Source organism: Sinocyclocheilus rhinocerous, unplaced genomic scaffold (genome assembly GCF_001515625.1).
Source record: "Sinocyclocheilus rhinocerous isolate Xijiao unplaced genomic scaffold, SAMN03320098_v1.1 scaffold1268, whole genome shotgun sequence".
Classification (NCBI taxonomy): Eukaryota; Metazoa; Chordata; class Actinopteri; order Cypriniformes; family Cyprinidae; genus Sinocyclocheilus; species Sinocyclocheilus rhinocerous.
In genome coordinates this window covers 1,400,160-1,414,132 of record NW_015664016.1, presented here as the reverse complement: position 1 = coordinate 1,414,132, position 13,973 = coordinate 1,400,160, and the positions used below count along the sequence as shown (strand labels likewise).

Genomic DNA, 13,973 nt, shown 5'->3' with positions numbered 1-13,973 from the left:
AAAAATTAAAATAACTTTTCTGTGTGAACATATTGTAAAATGTAATTTATTCCTGTGATTAAAGCTGAATTTTCAGCTTCATTACTTCAGTCTTCAGTGTCATGTAATCCTTCAGAAATCTTTCTAATATGCTGATTTGCTGCTCAAGAAACATTTATTATTATTATCAATGTTGAAAACAGTGGTGTACATTTTTTAGCATTCTTTGATGAATAGAAAGTAAAAAAAAAAACAACAGTATTTATCTGAAATAGAAAGCTGTTTGTAACATTATAAAGTGTTTACTGTCACTTTCGTTGCTAAATAAAAAAATTAAGTATTAATTTCTTTAATTAAAAAGAAAATTCTTACTGGCTGACGTTTGAACAGTAGTATAATGTTACTTAACAATAAATAATAAATATTACTCGTATAATATGATAATTAAAATGGAAATAATTATAATATTGCTTACATATAAGCAATATTTCTCAGTTTTAAAGTTTATGTCCCAGGTAATATCTCCCATAAGTTTAAATTTCAGGGACATGACACTCAGGAACATGTGATCCTAACAAAATTACTTCCTCTATTTAAATAACGCATATATCCTTCGCTAGCGGCCTTGTGAAAGGACACGTTGTAAAGGGTTTCAGTTCATTCACTTGCTTTCAGAACAGCCCATGAAGTAGCTCTATTGACCAATCAGGATCCAGAACTGAAACTATCTGTTTTAATATTGGGCATATGCATGTGAAAAATGTGCAACATTTGATGTGCTCATATGAATTTGCATGAGCTTGTTGTATGTTTACGTTCACTAGACTGCGTGTGTGTTCTCCCCTCCTCTCCCCGCTGTAGCCGGGCCATTTCCAGGGGGAGTTTCACCACATTAGTGGACTCCAGTCTAAATGTCACCCAGTACTGAAAGACAACTCCTCCCTGCACCAGCAAGGAGCCTCTGCACTGACCTTGATCCTGCAGGAATGTCACGGTATCCACCCCGCCTTGACATTAAACTGGAGAGAAGGGACTATATTTGCACATGAAGACTCTTGCTATTAAATATCCCACACAACCATGTGTTGAACTTTCTGGCTTTGAATGGCCCCGTGTTACTTTTACTCTCTGTTATTTGTCTTTGTATTACACACTGCTGGTTGCAATCACTTGTAGACTCGCTGTGTTTGGTCTGCGTAGTTAACTGCAAGCGACTCTTTAAGTAGACGTTGCCAATAAAGACTCATTTGTATGAGTCATTTTATACAAATAGGTTTCCTTATGTCATCTGCGCACAGTTGATAGCATCAGATACTAGAATTAGCATGTTGACAATTGAACAACTGCAATCTAACTATAGTGTTGTAATTTTGTTTCTTTATATACAGTATATCATCATCATCCAAGCGTCAGACAATAGAATGTCTTTATTTTTAATGTTTCAGTTTTTTACTGTGGTTTTAATCAAATAAATGCAGCCTTGGTGAGCATGAGAGATTTCTTTCAGAAACAGTAGTATTGTAGTATTGATTGTATTTTGGACGGAAAACGTGTCATAATTCCTTTGTCTTTGGAACATGTGTGCGCTGCTGCCTATTTTGGCCTTAGTCTTTATACAACAGCCTAAGTTTGGTTTTGGAACAGAGTTAAAATATCTGTTCTGGAAGAACATGAAAAACGTGAGTTATGTGCGCACAGTGTGACGGAAACCTTGAGGGATTGTAAGAGGAGTAATTCAGAGGAGAGTTTCATCATTCTGGTGTTGGATTCAACACTGTCCTCTCTGTTTCTCTCCTTCAGGCCCAACTGTGTTCTGTCCTGTAAAATTGCTTTTAAATTACATTTCTAGGTTTCTCCCAAGATTTCTTACACTATCTCTGGAGGACAGGAAATAAATATCCATTTGGAATATCCAATTTCATCTGCTTCTGCTCTATGGACACTGACAGTGAGCTGGACACAACATTCAGGTCTTTAACCCTCACTGTTCCCCACTATAGAGGAGCAATTTTATAGCAAATATTCCAGTTTTATAAAGATTGGGGCTTCCAATTTACCTTATAAATTTTTTGCAGTTAATTATATAGGGAAAAAATCTAGATAAAACCATGCCAACCAACCAAGAATTATCTATTGGGGCTTTTCCCAACAAATATTGACATATCTCATCAGAATATCATTAACAATTAGTCATTGACTTCCTCCTAAAATAAAATCTGTAATTATTTGATAGCATTCTCCTGCAGCATTTCTATTTGGAGCACATTTACACTTCTGAAATCGTAATCTTCCATAAAGCGGATATGATGAAGATTGTTAAGGGAAGCAGGGCACCCTGTACAAATCATGATAAATGGGTGTGGATGATCCGCGCTCACCCATGCTGTGCTGCCGAAGCCTCGGGCATCAGGTGGCCGGATTTAAATAGCGAGGGCCGAGGCCACATCTGTTGCGGCTGGTCTGGCGGAGAGAGCCGGCAATGCTCGGGTCTGTGTGTGCGAGATGACATTTAGATGAGCGGGGGTTTACCCAGCAGCTGTGCAGACGCTGGTTGGCATGATGGATAATGGGTCCTGTTGCCTAATGTACAGCACAGAAAAATAGTCGTGCTCTGTTGCTTGTGTGGATTTTTGTAGGATGCAATGGCTCTGTTCTAAACCAGAATCATCTGTAAAAACCAGTTTGTTTATCTTGTGTGTTTATTTTTCTATAACAGCTTTAGGTTTATCAGAGACAAATGCACAAGCTTAGTTCTAAAGTACACCAACTGTATAGTATGCAGTACATAGTGTATACTGCAAATTCAGTATACAGCAGTTTTTTAAACAGTATTATGCTTTGCTGTTGACACATGACCTCATATGTGACCCTGGAGCACAAAACCAGTCTTAAGTCGCTGGGGTATATTTCTAGCAATAGCCAAAAATACATTGTATGGGTCAGAATTATTGATTTTTCTTTTATGCCAAAAAAATCATTAGGGTATTAAGTAAAGATTATGTTTAATGAAGACATTTTGTAAATTTCCTACTGTAAATATATCAAAACATAACTTTTGATTAGTAATATACATTGCTAAGAACTTAATTTGGACAACTTTAAAGGCGATTTCCTCGGTATTTAGATTTTTTTGCACCCTCAGATTCCAGGTTGTATCTCTGCCAAATATTGTCCTATCCTAACAAACCATACATCAATGGAAAGCTTATTTATTCAGCTTTCAGATGATGTATAAATCTCAATTTACAAAAATGACCCTTATGACTGGTTTTGTGGTCCAGGGTCACATATGACATTTATTCTATGTTGGTCTTAACCCAGTTTGGGTTAAGTTTTAAACAGTCAAATAATTAATCACATTTTATATTGAAATCAGTTGATATTGCTTCTAGTCTATTGGAAATAGTGGTCTATTTGAGTACATTGTATTGTGGGATACAATATTACAAACATTTGACATCCATACAAATATTAGAATGCGGAACACAGTATACAGTACATAACTGCATGCTGCAATAAGTATGAGTAGTATGGTAGTATGCATTCCAGACTTGTATAGTCTAGAAGGAGAAGACTATATGGGTTTGGATTCATACTACCACAATAATACTACTATTTTTGCAGTATGTATAGTGTTATGTCCATATGTATAGTCTTGGATATCATCTTCCTCTTATAAACTATATGGGTTTGGATGCACACTACCATACTAATACTATTTTTGCACTATGTAAAGTGCTTATATATTGTTTTTATATTGTCTTCCTCTTTTAGACTATATGATTCTGGATGCATATTACCACACTACTCATACTATTTTTGCAGTATGTAGAGTCTTATATATATTATCTTCCTCCTCTTCTAGACTATATGATTCTGGATGGATACTACCATACTACTCATAATGTTTTTGCAGTACACTGTATGTATAGTCTTAGATATAGTATTCCTCTTCTAGACTACATGGGTTTGGATGTATACTGAGTGCTATACTACTTATACTATTTTTGCAGTATGTATAGTCTTATGTATATATGTATAGTATTATATTATCCCCTCTTCTAGGCTATATGGGATTGGAATGCATACTGCTCATTCTTACTACTACCATTTTAGCATTGTGTGTATTGTATTCAATTTTACATCTTGATGCAACCATATACATTATACATATTGCATAAAAAGCATGAGTAATATAGTAGTATGCATTCCAAACTCTATAATCTAAAAGAGGATGACTATATTAGTTGGGATGCATGCTAACATACTACTCATACAATTTTTTTCTCATACTAAATCCTCTCCTGTGGCCTCATAGGATAGTAGGGTTAGGGTTAGTTTTAGGGTGTCCTTTAGATGTGCACTTCAGAATCTTGCCAGAAGTAATAAGTTATCTGTATACTTTTTACCAACTATTTTGAATACTATGATTTCGGACATACTACTCATCTCAAATACTGTTTTTCACCCTACTATATAGTAGGGAAGTATGCAATTGCAGATGCAGCCGTAGTCATCCTCTTCTAGACTGTATTCGTTTGGAATGCATACTGCCGTATAACTCATACTATTGTTTTTTTTAGTATGTAGGCTGGTATGTGTAGTCTGAATTTGAAACTCTTACTATTTCTGCCATATAAAAATATGGTAAAGAGTAGTATGCTAGTACACGGTTCAAATCCAGCATTAGTCTCATGTACAGTCATACGTATAGTATTCGATATAGTCTTCCTCTTCTAGACTGTAGGGTTTGGAATGCTCACTACTCATTCTAGTTCAAGCTACTAACAGTTTTGAAGAATGTAAATTGTGTACAGTATAAATGTTGTCTTCATGTGACTTTTTTATTTACTGGTTTTCTTGAAAGTTAAACATTTTTAAGGTAACACCTGTATTTTTTGAATAGTTTATTTTGCTAAAGTTGTTTAATTGTCTATTTTGTTAAATAATGATTATGTCTGTCATTGAAAGATAGTGTGTGGTCACCTTTATAAATATACTCAGTAGTCGGAAATCCCGCTGGGCTTTTTTTTGTTACCCCGGTCTCCCTCGCTCTGTGTGAGGTGCACCACGCCGCAGTGAATAACCCACCTGCCCCTGACATTTCAGTCTTCCTCTCACAAATAATATCTCTTCACCAGACCGCACGTTCGAAGCTCTTGCGGCTTCCTCCTGCCACATTACTGCAACCCACTGTTGCTTTTCCTGAGGAATTGAGGTGAGAACAGTGGGAAACCTCGCCCTTCCTCCACCCTCCGCTTTCCCGTCTCCTTTCACCTATTCAGAAAGAGGTTTTTCCCCTTTCGTTCCTGCTCCAGATCTGCTGTGACAGACAAATGAAGCCCGACACGGAGCGCTCTGATTGGTCGGATGAGGAAAACACATCTTCTTTTTCGTTCTTTGTTCTATTTTTGGTACAAAGCTTTGCAGCTTTTGGATAATGAATCATTCTCTCTGTAGTCCTCAGAAAGAGCAATTCTCAAAGCTTGAGGTTTGGCGTCTCGTCGAGTTAAACCTCAGGTGATGTCTAGATCTAGATGATAAACCGAAATGTGGCACACCTTGATAAGACGCTCTTTTTCCCTTGCAGCTGACAGAAAGTCGATATTCAAGTTGGGAAGTACTCGGAATGTGTAACTATTATTCCCGACGATCTGACAGGTGTCACCTATTGATTATGTTTTCATATTGGCACGCAAACAACCCTCCAAATGACTGTGACGGAGTAAAAAAAAATCCATATTCCGTCTGGCAGCACATCAAAGGGAAATCCGTGCTCATTTTTAGAACGTACACACAAACACGGATGCTCATTAAACGCCACACTCAGAAATATCTCCCCTCTTCGTTGAAGGAGACATTAGCATCGTGTGACCTCTAGCAGGGCGTTCTATTTCCTTGCCTTTCCGTATCTACACCCTAATCAATTTGAGCGAGATCAAAAAGCCCGACATCTCCCTCTTCAAATGGATTAGCTCCTTTTGTGGCATCTTAAGGCTGATTGAGGGAAGCGTGCTGTGTGGAATACATCAGGACAACTGCCGCCCCATGCAGCAATGCTCTCGCCTTCATGTTTATTTATTGCAAAGCCCCTAAAAGGCAAAAAAAGCACCTGTTTCCTTTCCTGGCTTCCTGTCAGCAAATGAAACCTGGGGACAGAAAGGCTGCTCTGATGAGACGGATGTCTAATGCATCTGCCTGTTGTGCGTCTGTTGCCAAGCAATGGATCAAACACAACACTGTCTCGGGTTAACGTGGTCTTTTCAACATCAGACGGTTAACCTTGAGAGATTTCGGATGTTTCGTCTGTATCGTATCCATCACTTAAGGGCAATTTATGAGACCTGTGATGTTTGGAAGCATCGTCTGTCAGTAATTCAGAATGAGCAAGATGTTTTTATCAATAGCTGAAATCAAGTTTTATTGTATTGTAGACTGCTATAGACTGACCTGGTTTGGTTTTCTGTCATTGTTTTTAATTTTAGTACATTTTTATGTTTTCATTTATATTGGTTTTATTTAATTTTTAATTAATTGTATTTATTAATTTAATGTTAAATGATTTTAAAATCAAATTTTACGTTTTTATTTTTAATAATAAATCAATAATCATGTATAAATAAATAAATAATCATTTAATTTTTTATTTATTTTATATATTTAAAAAAAATAATATGGTGTTTTTATTTTATTGATTTTTTTTGTTTGTTTATTTAAAAATAGTAATTTATTTTGTATTAATCTATTATTTTTAAAGTATTATTCCTATTTAAAACGGTTGCCTTTCTTTTGTCTTTGGGTGGACAAAAATATTACTAGCAACTAGTTATAAAACTAGGTTTTAACATTTATTCTGTGAGTGTTGCATACGCATAACTCACCACCACAATGTAAGGTGTTATGGATGTTTTCCAGTGCATTGCTATGTGGTTGCTAGGGTATTATGGGTGGTTGTTAAGATACTATGTGTTGTTCCTAGGTGGTTGCTTACTGGCACAAGTGCCTATAATATTCTGGTCTCTAGATATGGCTCTGGTCCCTCATTCAGTACATGTTTACACAGCTGAGTTAAGGCTGCTCTGTGCCTGCTCAGAATTCTGTGTGAAGACGTAATGCTGCATAAAAGCCAGACTAAATTATGCCTTCTCTGACCCACTTCAACCCCTAGTGTACAATGCACAACTATAATTGCTGTGTAAATGCATTCATGCCACCTCCGAGCAGCATTATATAGTCTGTGTAAATACACCTAAATGCCACTTCAGAAGCAGTTCTGTGCCACCTTTTCAGTATGTTGCATTAAGTTTGGCTCGCTCTCCAAACCGAGGTACCGTTCATGCATCATATTAGCTTTGCTACTTACGAATAGAGGTTTGTTCAAATCTAAACATTATCAGATTGTGCAAGTTAAAAGCACCACAAATGTTTCATATTCTTTTGAAATCTATGAATAAAGGACATTATTCTGTTTGATAGCATCTCATATTCCTGTTTATATTGCACAGGGCAAGACTGAACTTGCTATCCTGCACAGTTTCCTCTAACACGCTCTCAGTGCCTGCGATGCATAATTGCCTGACATTCTTCTGCCTTCTGTTCTTTGTGCACAGGCAGAATGAATGGCTCTCTGTGTGTGAAGTGGAGTAAATAGATACGTTTCTGTGCGCATCGGAGTGTTGATGAGAGTGAGCGCATAGATGTTTGTTAACTGTTTCATGCTGCAGAGCCTCAGAAATATTGGATGGGAAGGCAGGCGTTGGACGGCACTCTTTGTACACCATGTGCCCGGCTCTTGAGACTGGACACTGTCTATCTTTCAGCTCTGACCTTTGTTTTGAACGCAGCCCTGGGAGCAGTTTCTGTCCCTCCCTCTCTATCTCTTTGTCTCTCTGTATCTCATTTCATTTTCTTCCTTGTTCCAGTTTCCTTCTCGTCCATTCTCATTTTTTTCACGTTTTGTGATTCCTTGCCGTCTCTTCCTTGTTTGAATTTCCTTCTCCTCTTTGTTGTGCCACCAGCTTCTCTCTCTAAATAAAGTAATCAAGCTCAGCACTTTATTTTCCTCGGTGTGCATTCTCACATGACAGGTTTGCTTTCTCTCTGTGGCTTTAAAAGAGAACATGGGTCTTTTAAAAAAAAGCCTGTCCAAGGAGGTAAGAGCCAACCTGTGGGAAAAAGCAATCAGAGAAACACGAAACCCATATTAACCCACAGGACGACATTTAGCTCTCAGACCAACACTGATCCTGCCTCTAAAGACGGGAAGAATTTCATGGGCTGAATCTCAACAATTGTCAAGGGCATGTCCAGGTGAAAAAATGAAAAAAAAAATGTAATGATATTTTTAGGACAATTACGGGTTATTTTTTTGCATTGCATTTGCTTTTAAGCACATTTCCCCCACAAATTCTCATTGAAAATAAATAAATTATGTTTTATTAAAACATACTATTTATTTACAATGTACAATTTACATATAAACAAATAATAAAAAAATATAACATTTGTAAATATATATATTTATATGTATACATATATGTGTGTGTGTTTCTATATATATATATATATATATATACGTATATATATATATATATATATATATATATATATATATAGGGAGAGAGAGAGAGAGAGAATGTGTGCTCAACTGTCTTAAAAAATAATGACACGCTCCAAAAAATCTTACTGATCATAAATACAGACATATTTTATTTATGCAAAACTTAGTTTTATGTATTTTCCTCTTCATTCTGAGGTGAAATATGACTTGTTTTGGTGATTCACCTCATAAGATTTGCAAACCTGCAGCAGTCACTCTTTAAAGGGGTCATATGATGTTGCTAAAAAGAACATTATTTTGTGTATTTGGTGTAATGAAATGTGTTTATGCGGTTTAAGGGTCAAAAAACACATTATTTTCCACATACTGTACATTATTGTTTCTCCTCTATGCCCCGCCTTCTGAAACGCATCGATTTTTACAAAGCTCATCGGTCTGAAAAGCGAGGTGTGCTGTGATTGGCCAGCTATCCAGTGCATTGTGATTGGCCGAATACCTCAAGCGTGTGATGGAAATGTTACACCCCTACCATACTGTGATGACCATAGAGTGAGCGGAGGCAAATGTGGGGGCGTGTTAGAATGAGCCGTTTTAGGTAGGCGTGGTTGACTCTTAACTTTTATAAAGAATATCTCTTTGGATTTGAGACTTTAGTCTTTGCAACTTTACAGATCTTCTTTATGCACCAAGAGCTTGTAACACTCATTGCATCATATGACCCCTTTAAGAGAACAGATTTTAACATCCTGTTTAAATAACCTCTTTTGCTCCCAGCATGTCAAGGAAAGTAGGTGCGATCTGCCTAAAAAGTGTTTTTTGTATCGTTTTAAATTGGTTAGCATGATCTTAGCAAACTGAACCCGTCTCTGGGTGATTAATTGCCGCAACATTAGACAAGCACTGCAGTGTTGGAGAAATGGCCTTCACAGTAACGTTAGATGAGCTGGCAACCCAAGACTGTGAAAACAGTCCAGACTAAAAGCCCTTGGATGGAACCCGATAAACCCCTTCAGCTGAGGACCCTCAGGCCCCTTCATTACAGCATACTGACGTGCCAGTATAAATACATATTTCAGCTTCAATCTGAGCTGATTCGGGTTTTACGCCTGATTCTGCTCATGTGAAATGTGGTGTTAACACTGAGCTGTTCAGACAGACAGCAGGGAGTGCACGCAGAGGGCACATTAACGGATGTCCTCCGGCAGCATTTCAGGGTGCGTGCTCATCCTCCTCGGATGAATAAGGTGAACATCACTGGTAGATGACCTCAGTGTCCTTTAGCTGAACTCCATATGGTAATGCACAGTGCAGTTTAAGTACACTGAATCCTTAAGCAATAGGTTGACAAATGCAGAATTTTTAGATAATCACCTGGTATCTAATTGTTACCTTGTGTCAGATTCAGATCCCAAATATACTGATGGTCAATAGATAATGCACAATTTGTTTTTTTGTTTTTTCATTTTTAAATATTTAGTGAACTTTCCAAGCATGTTTGAATTTTAAAAAAATTGTAAACAGTAAAGGAATACACCTTACACACCTGAATAATCATTTCATTTTGTGCAGAATTTTTGTAACTTGCATTTACTGAATGTTCTTGCACGCTATGGTAGGATGCATGATTTTTCACTTTTTTTAGTAATAAAAAGATTAAATATTGTGTTAAATAAACATTAATTCTAATAATGAGGATCATTAATTCTCAGCAAATTTGTGGTGTTTGTTTAATTTTATATTAGTTCATTTTATTATTGGCTTTAACATCAGCCACTTTTGAAACGGGCAAAATGAAACTTGGTTTGAAAAAAAATCATAAATTGTTGCAATTTGTGACAATTTATGTAACAATGTTTTTACACAAAGCAATGTGACCTCATTCATGAAACACATGAAAAACAATTAGTTTATTTATTATTAAATACGAACAATTAAATAAATGATTTACACACATTTGATTTGTATGTTTCATCCCAGTTTGATCAAGCTTGCTGAAAAATGATACTGAATTTGACTTTGTGTATGAATGAATTTGATCTTTCGCTGTCTTTATTGTTTCAGGAAAAGCCAGACGCCACCTAAAGCATCTGTTGCTTTTACTGGAAGTGTACAACCAGAAGAGCCAGCTTTCATGAAACCACCAAATGAACAGGAGAACCAGGCAGAACATATATGTGTGGCGTCTTCCAGCTCGGCTGTGCAAAGAGCCAATGAGATGCTGCAGGATCTGGGGCGGCTTAAAAATGAGATGAGGAGTCTAATGCAGGTGAGAGCTTCAGAAATCAATGCTAACTTTCACACTTTCACACTCTGATAGTCCTGCTTTGGGTTTAGTTACTAGAATAGATCTCTGCAGTGGCATTGGCCAAACCAATTAAAACTTGAATTGCTGTCTTCTACTAATTTGTCGATATTCTCAAACAGGTCGATGACTAAAAAGTGGCTTTGCACATCTACATTTTGGAATCAGCCTTTGTGATATGAATTTTACTGCATAATCTATCTATCTATCTATCTACAGGTGCATCTCAATAAATTAGAATGTCGTGGAAAAGTTCATTTATTTCAGTAATTCAACTCAAATTGTGAAACTCCTGTATTAAATAAATTCAATGCACACAGACTGAAGTAGTTTAAGTCTTTGGTTCTTTTAATTGTGATGATTTTGGCTCACATTTAACAAAAACCAATAAAATAAAACCAATAAAAAAAACATTTTTAGTGAATTGTTGGCCTTCTGGAAAGTATGTTCATTTACTGTACACGTACTCAATACTTGGTAGGGGCTCCAAAGGAGCTCCTACCAAGTATTGAGTACATGTACAGTAAATGAACATACTTTCCAGAAGGCCAACAATTCACTAAAAATGTTTTTTTTATTGGTCTTATTAAGTATTCTAATTTGTTGAGATAGTTAATTGGTGGGTTTTTGTTAAATGTGAGCCAAAATCATCACAATTAAAAGAACCAAAGACTTAAACTACTTCAGTCTGTGTGCATTTAATTAATTTAATACATGAGTTTCACAATTTGAGTTGAATTACTGAAATAAATGAACTTTTCCACGACATTCTAATTTATTCTAATAATTGTATCTATCTATCTATCTATCTATCTATCTACCTGTCTGTCTGTCTGTCTGGTTGTCTGTCTGTCTGTCTGTCATTCACAGTACGTGTGTGTGTGTGTGTGTATAGAAATGGTTTATACATTAAATAAGTTTGTGGTAATTCCTATGTTTGGTTAATCCATTGTATTAAATACTTTACAAATGAAGGTACTTTATGATGTGATTATTGTTTTATTCTCTTTTTAATTTACAATGCGGTAGACGCAAACCACACAATAAGATTTGTGCAGCTTCACAATAATACATAAAAATCAAGGCTCAAAATAGTCATTTGTGTCTCTAAATTCCACTGAAGGCTGCGTAAAATATAGACTGTCTACTGGTATAAATGGTATAGCAAAATCTCTACCGACGGGCAAATTTTTACTGTCACACGATATATTTCGACTGATGGCTGTGTCATAGACTGTCTACTGGTATAAATGGTATAGCAAAATGTCTACTGGTGGGCTACTGTCACACTATATGTGTATATATACACGATCATACCGCCCTGTCCAACTCTTGGCATTGATCAGCAGGTTTCTGGTCATTTAAAGTGGCCCGATGACAGTCGAAGTGTTGGGCTCCGAATTGAGTTAATCTGATTGGAGAGGAACCACTGATGAAATCAAGCCGAGACACGGAACCGAGACATTCGTGTCTCATTGACCAGACACCAATTTTTCCAATTGTTTCTTCCCTTTGCCACCCACACTAATAAATTACAGCGCCTCTTCGTTCTTACCAAATGTGCCACTGCCTGTTTCCATCCATTACTGTCACCCTCGCTCTCCCAATAAGCCATTGAGTTTCCAGGCACGTCTTTTGCGACTGAAAAATTCCATCAGCCCAGAATAATGTAACATACAGCAAATGACACATTAGCATATAATTGAGGATGCAGGATTTGAATGCTCTTTGGCCGCTGTCAGAGAAGCGTTTTATGGAATGTCACTTACATTGCAAACTATTATGTGCCTGTCCGCAATATCCCATAATTTTTAGGCCGTGTTACGAATACGAAAGTGTTGTACAGGTACTAACATTTTTCCTCTGGTACATATTATTACTCACTGACCTGTATTCTTTGCATATATGTATAGTCCAAACTTCATTTTGTAGTTTGCAACTAAGACTCTGCATCTCGGTCCTTGTCCTTCCAGACTGCTGATGCGTTTCCTGTGCAGAATGCCAAGTCGACCCAGAACAGCAGGAGCAGCCATCTCGCCCCCTCCGCCACGGCCCCGCCTCCTTCCATAACCTCCATCTCCGTGGTAGGTTCCCATGGCAACCCCATCCATCCTCTGCAGTTCCAGGTTTACGAGCCTTCTCCTCTGTGCAGTTTTTATCCACAACAACAGAATGACACAATTGTAGCTTTTGTATCCTGCAATTTCAGTCCTGCTGTTATTCAGAGACCGCTCCGATAAATCAGTGTTATCACTCGTTTACACCTGGGCTAACAAATGCAGCCCCTCCCAAATGCAGCCACAGCAAATTTCGGGATTCGTTTTGTTAGGATTGTTTCTCTTTTTTTGTCAGAGTCAATAATTGCATCCACCGATTTTGGTTCCAAATTGTATGTGCTCAAAATGTTGAACTATAGAAATTACCACACTATACTTTTATGTATCTATCTGTCTGTGTGTCTGTCTATCTGTCCATCTGTCTTAAGAACAAATTTATATGCACATGTATTATGTAGACAGCATGTTAAAGCAGTCATGCTGCTATTTTCTCCTTCTCGGAAGGCGATGAGGTAGTCAAAACATCCGGTAGTATGGGTTTTCCAGAAAATGTGTATACTCCCTGGACCGTGCCTGACGTAAATACTGCCGTGTATTGTGCATGTTATTTTGACAGACATCAATTTCAGGAGATTCAAGTTATGTGGATTTGATCGTAAGGTAATGATATTTTTATCCGACAAATATTAAGTGAAGTGATTGATGCCCATGAGTTATGTTGTTAGGGGGCAACTGATTTTTGGGTGATTATAAAATGTGCTGGAGACATTCTAAATGCTTTTTGCGTAATCAATATACTTGTTTCACAGAATGAAGTTGATTTTGTGGCTTAAATAAATTACATGTTACTCAGAGGCTGACATGTTTGGCTTGTCAAAAATGTTACATTCAGCTGTCGCAAATTCATTGAGTTAATTTTTTACCAGGAAAGGAGTGGTAAATGTGCATTTTAAGTTGTTTTTATAGTCTCTTATAACAAATTTTTTTATTTAAAATGCAGATCTAAATAATATAGTTACACTGTATATACATATATATATATATATATATATATATATATATACAGTTGTGCTTG

The 13,973-nt window shown here is 36.8% G+C and overlaps 1 protein-coding gene across 1 annotated transcript in view; it reads left to right on the top strand.

The window, feature by feature from the left end:
- Positions 1 to 13,973, top strand: part of LOC107729243 (protein TALPID3) — a 125,970-nt gene that overhangs the window by 34,604 nt on the left and 77,393 nt on the right. Inside the window, exons 10-11 of the mRNA XM_016539675.1 lie at positions 10,601 to 10,805; positions 12,815 to 12,925. Of these exons, the coding sequence (XP_016395161.1) occupies positions 10,601 to 10,805; positions 12,815 to 12,925 (316 nt within the window). The remainder of the gene's footprint in view (positions 1 to 10,600; positions 10,806 to 12,814; positions 12,926 to 13,973) is intronic.